Source organism: Cyprinodon variegatus, unplaced genomic scaffold, assembly GCF_000732505.1.
Source record: "Cyprinodon variegatus isolate N-32 unplaced genomic scaffold, C_variegatus-1.0 Scaffold286, whole genome shotgun sequence".
Classification (NCBI taxonomy): domain Eukaryota; kingdom Metazoa; phylum Chordata; class Actinopteri; order Cyprinodontiformes; family Cyprinodontidae; genus Cyprinodon; species Cyprinodon variegatus.
The window spans coordinates 9,143-26,037 of record NW_015150739.1 but is presented as its reverse complement, the minus strand read 5'-3'; the positions used below and the strand labels follow the sequence as shown (position 1 = coordinate 26,037).

The 16,895-nt window shown below is 38.7% G+C and overlaps 1 protein-coding gene across 2 annotated transcripts in view; it reads right to left on the bottom strand.

The window, feature by feature from the left end:
* The window catches only part of ctbp2 (C-terminal binding protein 2), a 43,764-nt gene extending 27,196 nt beyond the window's left edge, over window positions 1-16,568 (bottom strand). The window contains exons 1-2 of one of the 2 annotated variants that reach the window (XM_015383521.1): window positions 16,412-16,568; window positions 756-910 (exon numbers count right to left, since the gene is read on the bottom strand). In XM_015383521.1, coding sequence (XP_015239007.1) covers window positions 756-910; window positions 16,412-16,433 — 177 coding nt within the window. In that variant the 5' untranslated portion in view covers window positions 16,434-16,568. The remainder of the gene's footprint in view (window positions 1-755; window positions 911-16,411) is intronic. The other variant, XM_015383520.1, reaches the window with a different exon arrangement.
* Between the last annotated feature and the right edge of the window lie 327 nt (window positions 16,569-16,895).

Here is a 16,895-nt window from a genome sequence, read left to right as displayed (position 1 = left end):
TCATAAGTCAGATAGATATGCTTCACTCTGTCTTTTTCCAGGACCTTGTTTAGCTGCAAGGCTTGGCTAACTGCATGCAGCGAGGCTAAAGCTTTATTCTCCTGCCTTGACTGCTGGTGTCCTTTTTCAAATGTCAGGATCTGACCCAGCATGGATAAAGACAGGTAGATTGATTTAAAGCAGTTTTTAGAAAAAATGCTAACAAAGCATGAACAATCTGGGATCAAATGGAAAAAAATACTGTATAATATAATGTACTTTTTCTAGATGTTTGTTAGTTTGCATAGTTGCTCTTAAATAAACACATTCTCAGAACCTGGTTTATATACATTAAAGAAATACAAAGCTGACTAATAGCTTCTCCATTATTAAACTGCTACATTATTTTTTTAGGTTTGTGAAACAATATTGGACCTTGCGAAACACAGATTTGCCTTCACAATGCCTCAGAAGGGCAAAATCTATATACAAAAAGTAAACCTGCAAATGAAATTATGCTTTTTTTTATAAAATGTTTTAATAAAAACACAGCATAATTTCATTTACAGGTGTGCTAATTTGGCATACATTTGATTGGTTTTTGGTATATGTCTATTTTGAATTTATAGCCCCCCCTAGAGAACACTCAACCAGCCGCCACTGATGATTGTAATAATTAGGGTTAGGTGCAAGGCCATATAAAATGATTTCAAGTCAATGAAATGACCCCATATTTTATGAAAACACTGCTGTGTGTCTGTGTGCATTTGCTCTACCTTCTCATGGATCTCCTGTGTTGACTGGGCATCACAGAAGGCAACGGTTGCTAAGTCTTTGAGAATGGGCATCTCCACGGTGCAGTCGCGCCCGTCCAGCAGCGCCACCAACGGGCGGGGGTGCATTGGCCCATTCATGATCTGGGGCCGAATACCTGAAGATGCATAAGAAGAGGGGGATAATCATAATTTTGAACAAAAGAGCATTGTTTGTTATATATAAAGCACAAAAATGACTAAGCATTTAATTTTTTGATTTGTTTTTCAGGCAGCCAGAGTTTACAAGCTTTCTTTTGGGTTCAAGTGGCTCCTGGTCGATGGCTTTTTGACCAACTTACCAATTGATCTACCCTCTTACTACACTATAACACTGTAGCAAACACAGCAGCATGTTGAAAGTGCTGCTGCTCTAAAATGCTGTTTCTACCACTCATCTGCACCACTGCTACAGAATCGGTGTATCAGTGATTCAAATACTGCAGCAATGACCCCAAAATAACATTCCTCTTAAGCTACGTTGCTATGAGCTTTGTCTACACCGATTAGGATGCATTCACCTCTGTATTCTGGATGCTTTTAACTTAACCCTTTAAAGCCCGACCCAAGAATAAAACAAAACAGAAAATTACTTTTTTTGGGTATGAAGTCCTTATTTGGCCTTTTAACAAAATATGTAAAAAGAAAAAACAGAAATACATTTTTGATATTAATAATTTATTACTATGCGATAAGTCAAGATGATTTTTTTGTGTAGTCTTCTGCCCTCTGTTATCAGGTATATCTGATTGTGTACAATAGGATTTTGAGCAAAGTTTTTACCATTAAATTATGCAAAAGGTGTCAGACGCAAAACATTTCAGAAACCGTATGTATCAAATATGATACATTTGGCATTACAGGGTTAAAGTGAAACTAGCAGCTGATTTACTCATTTTACTGATATACTTTAGCCAAAATGAGATATGATGATCAATTCAGTTCAGTTTATTTCATTTGATTAGTAAAAAAAACTCAAAAAAAGATCTCTTTTTAGCCTTCACATATTTTCTTTGAGTGGCAGGAAGTTGTAAGGCAATCTGCAAAGCCCTTTGAATCATCTCGTCAGAAAAGGGTTATTGAATCCCAAGGGTTACAAATGTAGCACAATACCAGTTGTGAACTGGGCCTGATAAGCCTGTTCTTCCCCTAAAAGTTTCAGCGAGTCCAAGTTAAATATTTGAGCACTGGCATGCAAGTCTATTGCTTTAACACCTTGATTTGTTTAATGTTGTATATTAACAATATATCAAAAACCTTTCGATGCAGGATTTCAAATATATGCCGAGGATAGGGTGGTATATGCATATGGAAAACATTTAATTAATTACTACACAACTACAGCAACATTTAGAAACTGTGTTATTATGATTTATAATATCACATCTTACAGTTGATTTTAGTTGAATAGTGTGGATTGGCTTCTTCTTTAAAGGTGGAGTAATAACATTTAAAGGTCAAGGGTAAATACAAATACCTTGGTCTTGAATCAGCATTTCATATTTGAGAGTCATTTGAAAAGGTTCTAAAATGGGCAATCTGTAGTTTCAGAATGATTTGAGATTTTTTGCTATTTTCTGCATGCTTTTTTTCCCTCTCAGCTAGTTTATTGTGGGACTTCCTGGCCACAGGCAACAGTCACAACAATTAAACAACAGAGAATGATCTACAACAGAGCTTTAACGATTCAAGATAGAAAATCTATTTGAACACAAAACAGTTTGGTTCTGCTGAAATGAAATGTAGCCAGCTCTAAAAGCTGTAAAAAGGTTTGGTAATTTAATATGAATATATTATGCTAATATTGATCAAAATAGCCAGTTTAAAATTTAAACATGATCATTTTGATTTTCTATGTCTGTGGTCTCATATGTGAACCTAAATCATTTCCTGCTCCTCATAGAAATAATTAATGCTCCCTGCATAAAGGCAAAAAGGAGCATTTCTCCTCTGATATCTACATATTTGTTTTATTTAAACTCTTTACAAAGATTGCTTCGTCATGACTGTACAACATTGTCACAGTTTGCAAATACTGGGAATGTAAAAATAGCCACTATACAGTAGTTATTGCTTCTGTACTTTCTTCTTTTGTTGCACTGAACGTTGGCGTTGAACATCAAATTAAAACATGCCATGTAAAATAAATACATGTTTAAATAGTAGAAATAGTAGAAAAACAAAAGGTGATTAGAATGAAGTGGGAAGCAGGGCTGCTCCAAACCTACAAGGCTTGCTCAATAAATCAATGCACCTACTTCAGACTGGATTAGACTTTAGAGGAAGTCTCTCAGAATCACAGCTCTAAAACACCTGCGTCACACTCTTAAAATGTACACCTAACACAAGTGCAACAAGGTAAGGGTGTATTCATATAGCAATAAAGGAAAACACATTTCCCAATGTGACGCTTTGAAAACTACAGGCAGAAATGGACAAGCATTTACTTGCTTTTAAGGCAAGGAATCAAGATTTGATCAATAGCAAACAAAGCTGAAATCATCACCTTCACGCCGTACTTCATAGAGCAATGTATGAGTGAAATGGAGAAGACTTGAGAAAATGTTAAAAGCCCAGAACAAACCCCATAGCAGATTCACATCAGCGCAGCAGCGCACTTGACAGAGCATGTGTCGCCTTTATGGGTCTGTCACCGAGCGAGTCGTTTCCCATTTTCTCACTTAGAGTGAAGAGAGCAGAGAGGAGCTGAGCTCCCCGGTGGCTCGACCTTCTCACACATCCCTGAAGAAGACTGCATGTCGCACCGAGCAGGAAGACAATTATCAGCCCTGCTTCATACAATGTTAACAAGTGATGAGAATAAATATTCATGTCGCTTCATGTACAGATGGGCCTAAAAGCCCCCCAAAAACCTTTTGACTATAGAAATCCAAGTCATTTATAGCAGCAATGGAAAAATCCAAGCCTTAATTGATCACATACAGACCTAAAAGCCAAACCTTATTCATGAAATCACTGCTTATTGTTCTATCCCTCTTGAGTCCATTCACATTTTTCTGTTTATTTTTATTCTCATTTATCTATTTAGCCTTTTTTGTTCGCATTAATGTCCAAAAGAGGAAAATACCTCATGCAACCCTTAATTTCAGTACTGTCCTCTTCAGTGCACACATGGCATTACTTACAGTGATGTGCAAAGACCCTCCCTCTCCACTTAAAAATAAAAATGAACATTCACAACCCTGTACCCGCTCCGGAGAGGGTACGCTTATTAAACGAGTGCGAGAGCATGCAACAGCCCATTTCTCTTTTTGCACATTCTGTTTAAAAGTTGCTGGCTGCATCACTTATATAAGGTTACTTTCCAGAAGAAGATTTGCAATTTTTCCACTATGTCAGACTTACCACCGGTAAGTGAAAATGGGCACGAGCACATAGGATGGCCTTACGTAAACCTATGACCAGAATGATTGACAATTAAGAAGACCACTTACATACATGATCCACCCCGAAATAGAACAACCAGCCACTACACCTTTAATCTGAATAATATTGTGACATCATAGCAGTATAAGCCTAATGTTTACTTTCCTCTATTCTACAGTTAAAGCCTAGTTTGCACTACTAAGAACAACACTGCATCAAATAAATGATGTGCAAATATGCACAAGTAGGGATAAAAAATAAACTCAGACTAAGGAGACTGAATGTTCAGGGCAATGCAGGCTATGCTTCATGAAATAATGAGTTCACAGGGGCAAACACTTTTGCAATCTGATAATTCCAGTTTTTTTTTTAATCTATTCTCGAAAAAAAAAGAAAAAAAAGAAATTCAGTATTCTCCCAGAAGAAATGGAAATTAGGGTTTATAAGTTCTTAATAAGCAGGAAAAGTTTTCTTGATCTAAATTTTATGGCCTGTGAGAATAATTTTTAAAAGTGTGAAAAAAAGACATTAAGCACAGGCATTAAAGGGGTTATAAAATCTGCAAATTTCAGAATATTTCTTATGTAAAGTTTATATGAGTTGTGTCATTTATTGGAAAAAAATTGCTATTTTTACAGCAATCTTTCAAGTAGTATTTTGTCCCAAATTGACACAGGTGGGAAAGAAGAGAAGACTCAAAGGTCAATGAGCGGTAGGATTCACAGTGTCAGCGCACATTGGGATTACATCTGAGCAGGTTGATTAGGGTAGGTAACTGAGATTAGAAGGTTTTACATTAATAGTGTGTGTGTGTGTGTGTGTGTGTGTGTTGCAAGGCAGGAAAATAAACAGACATAAGTGCTGCGAGAGAAGTAGCATGCTTAAAACAGACTAAGCACTGCCTGTTAGCCTTAAAAGCTCCCAGGAGTCATATCAGAGGAGAGGGAGATGAAAGGGGAAACTGAAGACTGAAAATGACAGGAGAGAGGAATAAAAAAGCAAGCAGTCCAGTAGTGCAGCCACTTAGGGCAGGCTGAGTAGATATCACAGCGCTAGGGATTGCCTCCTGCAGCCCGTCTGTTGTCATGGTGATCCCTTGACAGGCTTTTGCTATGAGTTTTGGCACGCTTTATTTTTAACACCACTTGCATGCAAGACAAGAGTGGTGGTCGGAGGGAATAGCTGCTATTATCCCCGTCACATTGCAGAGGACGGAGATGTGCTAATAATCAGACTGACTGACCCTTTTCATCCATCAACCGCTGCTTCCTACGTAAACCCTGAGTCCCGATGCAGACAGGTGAACCTGCACCGACTGTCTGTCACATGTGCAAAACGACATCTTAATTTACATCAATAGAAAGAAAGACCGTCTATATTTATAAACCCAACACTTAGTACACTAACCAACTAAGCCTTTCAATCTAAAAACATTTTCTATTAACCAGGATTAACATATATTTATTTTGGCATGTTGGAAAATATTGATATTAGCCAATATTGCCAAAATAATCTAAAAAGGATTATTATAGGGCTGTAACTGTAGATTAATTAGCAAATTAATGAATGTGCCCATAGATTTTTTAGGAAATCAAACCAGGGGAAACAAAAATCTTTTCCACTTTGGAAGTTCTGGATAGAACATATTGACAGATGAAAATGTTTTTTTTGTCTTAAATGCAAAATTTTTACTTTTCTTTTACAATGTTTATGTAATTGCTGCTCTAAATACATCGCTCTGTCTGCTAAAGGCATATTTTAGAGTCTCTGCACTACAGTTAACAGGTATTCCATTGCTAAATTAGTTGATGATTATTTCAATAATCGATTGATCACAAATAATCTGGTTAATTGTTCAGTCCAAGATTTTTATAACTCTCATTATGTTTTCTTAAGTATTTTTCTGCATGACTATTCAGTATTCAGGAACATATAGTACACTTTTAAAAGCCAGAATAGAAACGATAGAGTAAATCTATAAATACTGCACAGTATCTTTAGTACCTTGCAGTAGAGTCACTGACTTATTGTATTTTACTTTTTAATTTACCTTTTACTTCACCGCAATAGCTTAATTTCCCCACTAAGGCACAATAAAGGCAGTTTTGTAGTCCTCAAAGTTCTCTTGAGCTTTGAACAGCTTTAGGAGGGGAGAATGCAGGCTTAAACCCTTAGCTTGCATCTCCTCAGAGAAGTTCTCTCTCTTTGCTCCGATCTTTACTGAACATTTCTGGTATGAACAGAAAAATGAGGCCTCAGCACTGCTAACTTCCAGCGAGGCCGGCTGACCCATTCACACCACATTGATTGCATATAAAATGAACATTAAAATACCGCCTTTCAGAAAGAACCAACAAGTGCTCCGATCGAAGCGGGGCTTGTATTTAACAGTTTTAGACAGCAGTGGGTGTGTAGGTGAGAGAAGTATTGGATGAAGCAGGAGGGGGGGAAGCTGTTGGCAGGCCCCCATCAAACCCTCAGGCACAAGTTAGATTGGCTGAACTCTGTGAATCATCCACTGAGTTTCTCTGTATCTCTAGCTGACCTTTTAGTCCCTTGCTCTTTGAATCTCCCTGCTACAGACACTTTCCCTGGCTACATCTCCCAGCATCATCTGCTGTATCACGCTTTCTTCCTGGGGATCCTCGCGCGATAGCATCTTTTGACAGCTACTCTCCTCTGCTGAAGTCTGGCTCCATGTATTTGTTTGCTTGCTGCGTATTTGAGTCATTTATCTCACTTCTCACATAAATTTCCTCCTGACCTTGGCCATCATTCCTCAGCTGTCTCTCAGTGATCTCCAACCTTCCTCTCTCCGTCATTCCTTCAGCTCAACTGTCACTCCACCTCCTCTGCTGTTATTCCTCCCCCCGTTCCATAAGCTTTGTGCGGCACAGTGTGTGAATGTGTGTGTCCTCCGTGTGACAGGCTGATTTTCACTCTGCTGATTTTGATGTAGAGGAGATGATGTATTCAGGCAGGGGAAGCACGGAGGTGACAGGCAACACTCCCCTCGTGGTAAACTGACGGCATATATATCAAACCGGCCTGAACCAGAATCACTGGGTCTGTCAGCTTCACAAAACCGCCGCATGCGCTTCTGATAAGTGATGCATTCATAACACCGTTATCAGCACCTTTCCCTCTGCATCGAGCAGCTTGACAGCGTGCCTGTGGTTTGTGCGTTGGAAATAGTCTGTAATTACATTGGATAGAATTTAATTCCCTTAAATGTTGTTACTTGCGTGAATTTTGAGCACCTTCCTATTAAAGTCAGGAAATAGATTTAGAGCAGTGAGTTTGTGCGATTAATTATGCACAGGTTAAAAATAACCAGCAGGGAAATGTCTGAACTGGGACAAAAATATTGAAATATTGGAACTGAGTACACAAAAAAAGTTATGGTAACAGAGATGTGTTCTACTTTCTTGAGATGGATTTATGTAACAATAGAGGATGCAAGAGTTGCACTTCAAAGCCATGGCAGTGAAGTGCAGGTACAGTCCAGTGCCTTGCTAAAGTATTCACGTCAAACGAACTCCAATACATCTTCCTCCCTGCAAAAAAAATCAATAAACCAACACATAGTGGTGTGTAATTCTGAAGCAAAAGCAAAGATTACAAATGTTTAATTTTTTTGTTACATAATACCTAGATTACCATGCATCCCCACAGCATCATACTTCCAACAACATGTATTACCATGTGAATGGTCTGTTCATGGACATCCTTTTTATATTTACTTTCTTTTTAACATTTAACTTCTTTGTTTGACTTTTTCATAAAGATAACACTTATTGAGAGAGCAAGTAGTAGTCGTTCTGGGAAAAGATTCTCCCCCTAGTGCTGTCGGTGTGTGCAGCTCCCTTAGAATGACATGGATCTCTAAAGTGTTTCTCTGATTTTATGCAATTCTTGTCTGGCAATGTCATTGTGTTCCTACAATTTTGCAAAACCCTGTCCAATTTTAGATGACAAATTTAAAATTGCCCCCCCCCATCCCCCATTTACAAATCCTACCAATAAAAATCTGAAGTGTGTGGTCGAACTTACATTAAAACCCCAATTGTACCCTTAAATAAAATCTATTGCAACTATCTGTTGAAATCAGAAATCAGATGACAATATTCTGGAAAACACTGTCGTGCAATTTAGACGTAGGTTCAATTAGCTGTTAAAAACTAAAATCAATCATAAAACCAAGGAACACAAGACAACACAGGTTTTATATAGAGCTGTAGGGAAATCAGTTTAAAGTAGAGGCTATAAAACAATTCCACAGGCTTTAAATATCTGACAGAGCTCTGTTCAACACCTCGTCCGAAAATGAAGAGTAAAGCACAGCTAAAAACCTAAGAAGCCATGTCCGCCTACCTAAACAGACTAGAGGCAATAGGAGAAATAGCTAAGTGGCCCATGAGAACTCTGGAGGAGCTGCACCAACTCACAACCAGCGGGGGGAGAATATGTCACCAGGGCAACTATTAGAAGATGTACTCCACAGGTTAAGCCTTTAGCCAACACTGTGTTATGTGATGAAGAGGTTGCAGCATCAAGCAAAGGGGATGTATCTCTGTTCAACAGGGAAGCTGGTCAGAGATGATGGGTGGATGAAAAGGAAATGTTCATTTCACTGCTAAGTTGCTCATTCACTGTGGGACAGTTGTTTAAAAACTAAACTACACAAAATTACAATAAAGTTAAAGTCTATGGATGGATGGTTGTTGCTAAGCATTTGGTAATCTAGAAAAAAGAACTACCAGAGAGGCTGCAAAAGAGAGGCAGAAGAAATATATAATGATCCTTCATAGCCCCCCAAACTAAGGGTCTGAATACTTAGGTATGCCCCACTATTCAGATTTTCTATTTATAAAACAAAAAACACAAAAGATCCTGTAAACTGTGTATCATTTCCATCTGATTCATACTTGGGGTATTCATACTGCGTAAAAGGCACTGTATTTGGCAAACAAGAACGCTTGATATGATCACAAAATAAAAAAATGCATTTCTGGATACAAAGGGCAAATTGATCAGTCTTCAGGAAATGTCATCCTGTCCAAAACGAAGAATAAAACCTGCAATGCAGATGCCAATGTTTCAGCCGTTAGCTCTTAAAAGAGGCATTATTGGGTATGTCACACATTACTTTTATCCGTAGTGTATTTAAAAGATGATTAACCTCTTTGATGGTTAAACCTAAAGGAATGCATCCGATTTTCTGAGAGCTTCCCATTGGCAGAGCTGTTTTCGAAGAACCAATTTTCCCAGTGAAATCCTCCATTTTATACCCTTCAGCAATCATCACATTTCATCAGATTCTATGCCACCCCCAGATTTACTCATCTTTCATCCCGGCTGATATTTAAATCTTAGTCTGGTTAACAATCTCACCTTAATATACAGAAACAGGAATAAAAACTTCCGCTCTGTCAGCTTTCTGTTATAGAAACTCTATGGCACTTTCATAGAGCAACATTTAGGCATTTTAGAGCGTTATCCAGCAGGTCAGCCATGTTTTTTTTTTTTTGTTTTTTTGCACACTCGCAGATGCTGCCGCTCAACCCCTCTTGGTAACCAGCAACAGAAATAAACCTGTGAGTTGTGCACAAATGAGAGGGGGGGGATGCACTTAGACATGGTGCATCAAATGTCAACAAATGTGCTAATCACTGAGAGCTGGAGCACTGTGAAGTATTAGGGGGCATGAGGGAGTGCTCTTAATATCCCTCCTCTGTTAATTAATTCCACTCACTTCCTTTCATTCCTCTGTCTTCCCTCTTCCTCTGCTGGTTGCTTAACTGTTGCCAGGCTGCTAAATGAGTGTCTAGATTTTTGCTGCTTCTGATTCCACCGCCTATGAGTTAATTTTCACTAAGGGAGGCAGACGCTGCTGTGCGTTTACCTGCCAAAAAGATTGTGCAGCACACATCGACACAAAACACAACCCCTGCTGGGTCTGTGTAATGATATAGTCTGTCAGATCCGGAGCTGCAGTTAATGATTTTTCTCGCTGGTGATTAGTCCTGAAAATGATTTTCCTCCTACAAAATTAATTACCTTTAAGCACCACAACAAGTGAGAAACAAATCAACAAAACCGGGGATTGAAGTGATGTTTGCTTGTCTGATTATAATCATATAAAACAAACATAGTTCTACAGAGATGTGAACAAAGAGAAACTGTTTAAACATTTGATTCCCATAAGAAATGACTATGAGGTTAGGAGATTTTCAAGGTAGGTAGGGAGGTGTACATTTTCAACATATCTATTAAAAATCAGAAAAGCTAAAATTCAATATTTATCATAATAATTTTATCTCATTACAATCTTTTGAAGTTTTGTACAACTGAATATGTATTTGTTTAAATTACAGGAATAAAGTCATAATAAATTAAGTTGAAATACAACAAAATTAGTGTTACAACAAAATAATATTATAAGATAAGATTTTAAATAAATTCTTACAAGAAAGTTTTCAGCCTGCGTTAAACAAACTGATCTCAGGCTAAGGATGCAGTTTCATCCAGCAAATCAAATCACGTCAAATCTTGACAACTATAAAAACTTTCTGCTTGTTATAACGACTCTTTTTCTCTCACAATATTTTTAAGAATACCTACAAAATATTGGGGGTAAAAGTGAAATAATTTTTTGTTATACCTTACAAAAACAGAAAACTTAGATCATCACTCTCTAATTGATCTACTATGAAGGGTGTGCACATCTATCTCTCTCTCCATTCACACAACCTGCATCTGTCCTTGCATGTGTGTGGTCAAAAATGTGCGCTTCCTCCTCAAATAGACTGAGCTGTGAGAGGAAGAAGGGAACCCAGTGCAGCCACACTGTAAAGGGATAAGCGACTGTCTCATTATTTATACTATATTAACCAACTTTGTTTTTCTAAATGCAAAGAGATGCTGCCAGTGCAACTTTCTGAACATTTCACTCAGTTTTCAACGCTTTAACATTGCACTACATGAATGTGCAGTGATATGCAAAACTGACTAGTTTAAAATATGTTTACCTTTGACCTCACAACACCCCACATTTAATAACTGCCACTTCGCTTCTACTGGTTATAAAAGCCTCTAATTAGCTACCAAACAGGAAACAATCAAAGCATTAACTACATTAAAATAACTGTATTAATCTCATGAACTCTTTCTGTCACTCTTTTACATCAAATGGCATATAAAGATCTGACATTAAGCATGTCAGGATCAGAACATAAAAACACCACAAACTATTAATAAATCGTATATTTTCCCTAAAAAAAAAAGTGTTAAGTCATAGTATTCATTGTTTTTATGGTTGTAGGAAGTAAGCAGCAAGCCAGCATTTAAAGACAGATATAAGAGTTTTTTACCAAACAAAAGAAAACATTTAGGTCAGGTTTGATTACTTTGAATAGACCTTATGTGCTGCAGCGGATTGAAAATGAGCTAAGTGATAATTGTGCTTTTCTTTGGGTTTCTTGTGTAACATCGTGTATGAAAGACCTAAGGAAAAGTATTCTGACTACCATTTCATTAGGTCATCGATGCAGATTAGTCCTTTAATTGCTGGTATATTCAGTTGAATTAAAGTGAATGTGCTCCCCAAATTGTTGTATCTTTTCAAATGCATTCCAGTCTTTATCTCAAAAAGCTTTTTTTAATCCCTTCACTTCTTATTCCAACAATCTTTGTGAAACGAAAAAAATCTCCTGGAAAACAAAAGAATCTCTTACAGAAAATAAGAACTAGGACGGCCTTGTCCTGCCGGATTTGTTATACTTTTACTGTTCTGCAAATATCTTAGCAATGTTATTTTGTTGTAGCACTAACGATAAGCCATGCTGGCTGCCGACTGAAGAGATTCCATGCTGCTCTACTTCTCTGTTTTCACTTTGTGTCTTCCCTTAATGTCATCTCTACAGACACTAAAAAAACTTCCTGTTTTAATCAATATTTCTACACTGCAATTAATTTGTTCCTCATCAATCTGAGCTAGATACCGCATCCTCCTGTGTAAAGTGGTGCATAGGATTCACAGGTCCAGGAGTAGGTCGGTCTGGCTCTTCCCTGGTACTGACTATTTGCAAGATGTAATCTAGGTCCAGCTAATCTGTCTCACATGTTTCTGTTTTCCCCTTCCTTATCCACATATTGGGGCTCAGCGTTTTGAATTACTCTCAGTCTCCGCTGAATCCTCTGCTTGGGACCCTCCCTGACATACACACTTTGGCATCCCACATAGCCAATTGTATAGCTGTCCTTACGTGGCTAGCCAGAAGAGCCATTTGTAATTTGTTAGAAACATCCTCATGCACCCTTCCATTCCCAATGGATGAAATATGCCCTCTCCTTTATACAACTGGAAAAAATGAAACATTCCCTGAGAGGCTCTGACAGTACATCCTCTAAAATCTGAAGGCCTTTGATCAATGAATCGAACATAAATTAAAAAGAAAACAGCAATAAAACCCTGATTTATGCATTTCTAATAAAACTAGGCACACTATTATAATGCTGCACACTTGCTAACAACTTAAAATACCTTGAGGCCGATAACTTTCTGTTAACTAGTCTTGAAATGAAATGATGAAGGCAGGTCATGCTATGATTTTCAAAGATCATATCTAATGTCTCTAACATAGCAGACATATTGACTTCAGTGGCCTTAATGTGGATCCATCCATCTATCCAGCTGTCAATGGGTGAGAGGCAGGGTATACCCTGGACAGCACGCCAGTCAATTGCAGGGCAACACAGAAACGAACAGGACAAACAACCATTCACGCACACACTCATACATAAGGAGAAGCCAATTAACCTAACAGTCATGTTTTTGGACTGTGGGAGGAAGCCGGAGTACCTGGCGAGAAACCCACGCATGCACAGGGAGAACATGCAAACTCCATGCAGAAAGACCCCGGGCCAGGAATTGAACCCAGAAAAAGTCTTGCTGCAAGGCAAGAAGTGGAGCCCTTTTCTAAAGTTGAATCTATTGAACTTGACAAAAATAAGAATGATGTCAGATTTACATTTCCTGTAATCTAGGCTTGCTTTAAAAATGGAGAGAAAAAAACAACAACACAACAATTTTTTTTTTTTTGATGTAGAGTACCAAGATTTGTTAAAAAAGAGCCTCACAGAGAAAAACGGAGGCCTGAGGCTTTGGCTTCTCAGTCAGCGACACTTAATAAGAGAGTCTGGCAGCGGGATGCAGCGGAGCAGCGCTGGGAGATGAGACCAGAGTTTCCATTATGTGGTAGTGGGAAGCTGGGAGTCTCTTCCTACCACTAGCCTCCACTGCTGGTGTTAGGTTGCCTCCAATGGGGGGAGAGGGACCAGCGAAGAGGGAGGGGGTGGTTAAGGGGAAATATGATGTGGTCATAAGGGAAAAAAAGAAAATAGGGACAGGGAGAAAGAAAAGAACAGCGCAACAGAAAGGAAGTAATAGGAGACCAGACAAGCCGTTCCACCACACTCATTATCATGATCATCATCATCATCATCATCGTCGTCGTCATAATCTGCTGTTACCAAGCAACCCTACGCTCCTGTTTTCTAGTGCCAGTTTGCTAGTGGCCAGCAGTTTAACCCTGAAACACGGTCGCCATCAGGCAGTGAGTCAAACAACAAGAGGTTGTTTTAAGAGGGTGGGATATGAAGACTCCCTCGCACAGTGACGGGTCTTTGAGGGAAGGTGCCCTGGGCAAGCACTTTCCTCTGCCGCCTCCCACACCCACGACTATTAACACCTCCCCACTGACCGCAAGAGAAGACTTGTTCAAACACAACTAACAAAGTTATCTTTTATATATATACTGCAGGTTCATCCCTCCATTTCAATACCACCCTGGTCAATTGGTCGTATCATAAGACCCCATATCAACGACTGTCACTCACACTGCATGCAAAAGTCAAAATAAGCAAATATGTAAAGTATCATATTATGTTGTTTTGTTCCCAAAAAGTCTGAGTCAATAGTTCTAAGTTGCCAATAATTATTTTTTTTTCCATTTTCCCAGTAATTTGCTCAAAGTTTAAACAAAAATTTTGCTCAAATCTCAGGTCAACAATTCAGCATAAAGCACAAATACTTTTGAAATTTAGATTAACAACTATCCGTTGGGTCTGTCTTCTGCTGCAACAAAAACTTTGAAGAAATGTACAGAGATAACAGAATACCAACAAAATGGATTACCACTGAAGAATTCAATAAAGTAATTTTTTTTTTCAGGAAAGACACAAAATAAAAAATTACAGGTAATTCTGCTTTGTTGTGCGTTTGGGTCGATGACATCATCGGAAGCACACATATCAGGCTGAACATCTGGCAATGGTAAGAACTCTGGCAGGCAAATTACTTTTCACAAGTTACAACATAGATTCTGTAGCATTAGAGACACATTAACATCTTCCCTAGTTCTCTTCACAAAATGCCCATGCAGTAAACACCTCTGAAGGAGGAACTGGATCAAAAACATGCAAACTAGTCAAGAAATAAAAAAAACAACAACTAAACAAAACAAGAAAATACAAAAAGGTTTGTATAAAATGACTTTGTTCAGCTGCCGACTCCAGTTTAGATAACACTTACAAACTCATGGACCTTGGATATTATTTGGGATTCTAAAGTTTTAAATCTTGATTCAGACTTGAGCTTGAGACTGAAGCTTCATGAAGTTTATCTCATCTAATTAAGGCTAAAAGCTAAATGTACCTCATTTGAGTGAATTATGATGTTGTCCCCTTTAAGTTGTTTATAAGTCACTAGATGTGATTGTGACACCATCCTCACACACACACACACACACGCTTATATGGGTTCTCTTTATTATTTTCCTAATATTAGGATTAGTTTTTAGGCTCTAAGTTTGCATGTTTTTATTTAATACTATTATCCATCAATATTTACTCTAAAGCAAGTTGTGCATGGTTGGACAGTTTTTTTGCTTGCTCCAGTATATAAATCCTTCTCATTTTCTAACCTTGGAAAAATACAGATCATAAACCTCTAACACTAGATAATGTATTATATAGTTCATGAATGCTTTCTCATGTTAAATGGGTTAATAAATATACATTTCTAAAGAATATATTTCTTAAGTTTTCTTTATCGTCAAAATTATATTGACTTTTTGATTACTCATCTTAATTGTTCTGACAACAACAAACAATATAGGTAGTTAAATTCTATATTCTAAATTAAAGTCAAGTATTTATACATATCATAGCATCTATTCAATGTAAAAAATATCATTTTTAGGTCCCTGTTTTATTTGTGCATTGAAAGTTTGTTTTTTAGTAGAGTATATCTTGCTTTTCTGGATTTAAAAAAATATATATATTACAGTATATGTTTTATTGGTGTCAAGCTATCTAAAGTGAGTATGATTTTGCAAAGAAAGTCTGCCCAGGTTCCACATTTTGTGTCATGCATAAAGCACAGGCTCCAGATGCAAAGCGATGCCGGCAGGACTACATGCGCACAGTGGGAATCCAGCTGTATAGACGTGGTAAGTAATGGATGGGAACCAGTTTAGCACCTTGGCAACATGCCCAACGTGCTTTACTGTGGCATAATGCACAGATGTGCCATTAAGTCAAACAGCACTTTGTTTTCCTCAGTGAAGCTCCCTTCCATTTCTAATGGAGCTCCGCCAGAGTGTGTTCTGAATTTACTCAGTTAATTCTTCCCTGATTACTGATAAAGCAGTGGCTAAAAAGAAGAGGGTGAAGCGGATGAGGGAGGGAGGATGTAAGCCCCCTTTGCTGGCAGTCCCCTCTATGCCCTTCCCTTCTTTCACTTTTCCAAAAGTAACACACAAAGGCTACTTGTCCTGGTGCTGCCTGTGCCCCACCCCTGTCCCCAGCCGGTGACTCGCCCTGCCAGTCTGGCCCCTGCCAAGAAACTGAACACACGCATGTTTAAAATGTTGCCCTCTGTGCGGCCCTGAGGAGCCGGCACCCACATGGCACTAACAGATGTGGAACCCCCCCTGATCGTTCGCCTTTCTTTTTCTTCTCTTCTGCTGAGACTCTGATGGACTGCAGGTCAAAAATCTAAACAGGCCAGGTGCAGAGGTTTGACCAGTAAGTTATCGATAACACCAGCCCACTCAGACATTTCTGACCTCTTCTTACTCATGACACCCACCCACTTCCCCTCCCACCTCCCCGAGCATGCCAGACTTTATTAGACACCGAGAAAAGAAAACAGAAAACATGCCGCTTGCCTGGAAAATGTTGCCTCCACATTCTTTAAAGCTCAAAGCCGGAGCATTGCAAAAAAAAAAAAAAAAAGAAGAAGAAAGTTGATTGGGGGGAGGGGGGTTGATTTTCAAAGGAAAAAAATAAAAAAAGGAAGATCCTATATAAAAATCCAAAAAGGGTAGCCCTCCCTCCTTCTCGTGCAATGCCTTAACCCCCCCCCACCGCCCCCCTCCCTCCTCTCGTAGAGTCACTCCTCTCGGTCTGGCCTCGTCAGTAAAGGGAAGGGGCTCCTGCACTGCGAGTTCACACTAAGCCTCCAGGCTGCATCATCTTTTAGTCCATGCTTTTCATGGCTGGGAGAAGAAAAAGAAAAAAAGCAGCGTCCACCCCTTGGCTGCGTCTCTGTTCACACACACCAGGAGGATGGTGCTGGTGGATCGGTCGCAGGAGGAAAAGCTTTTGTCCTTTATAATCTCCCGAAGAAGAGGAAAGCCGCGGTCAGGAAAG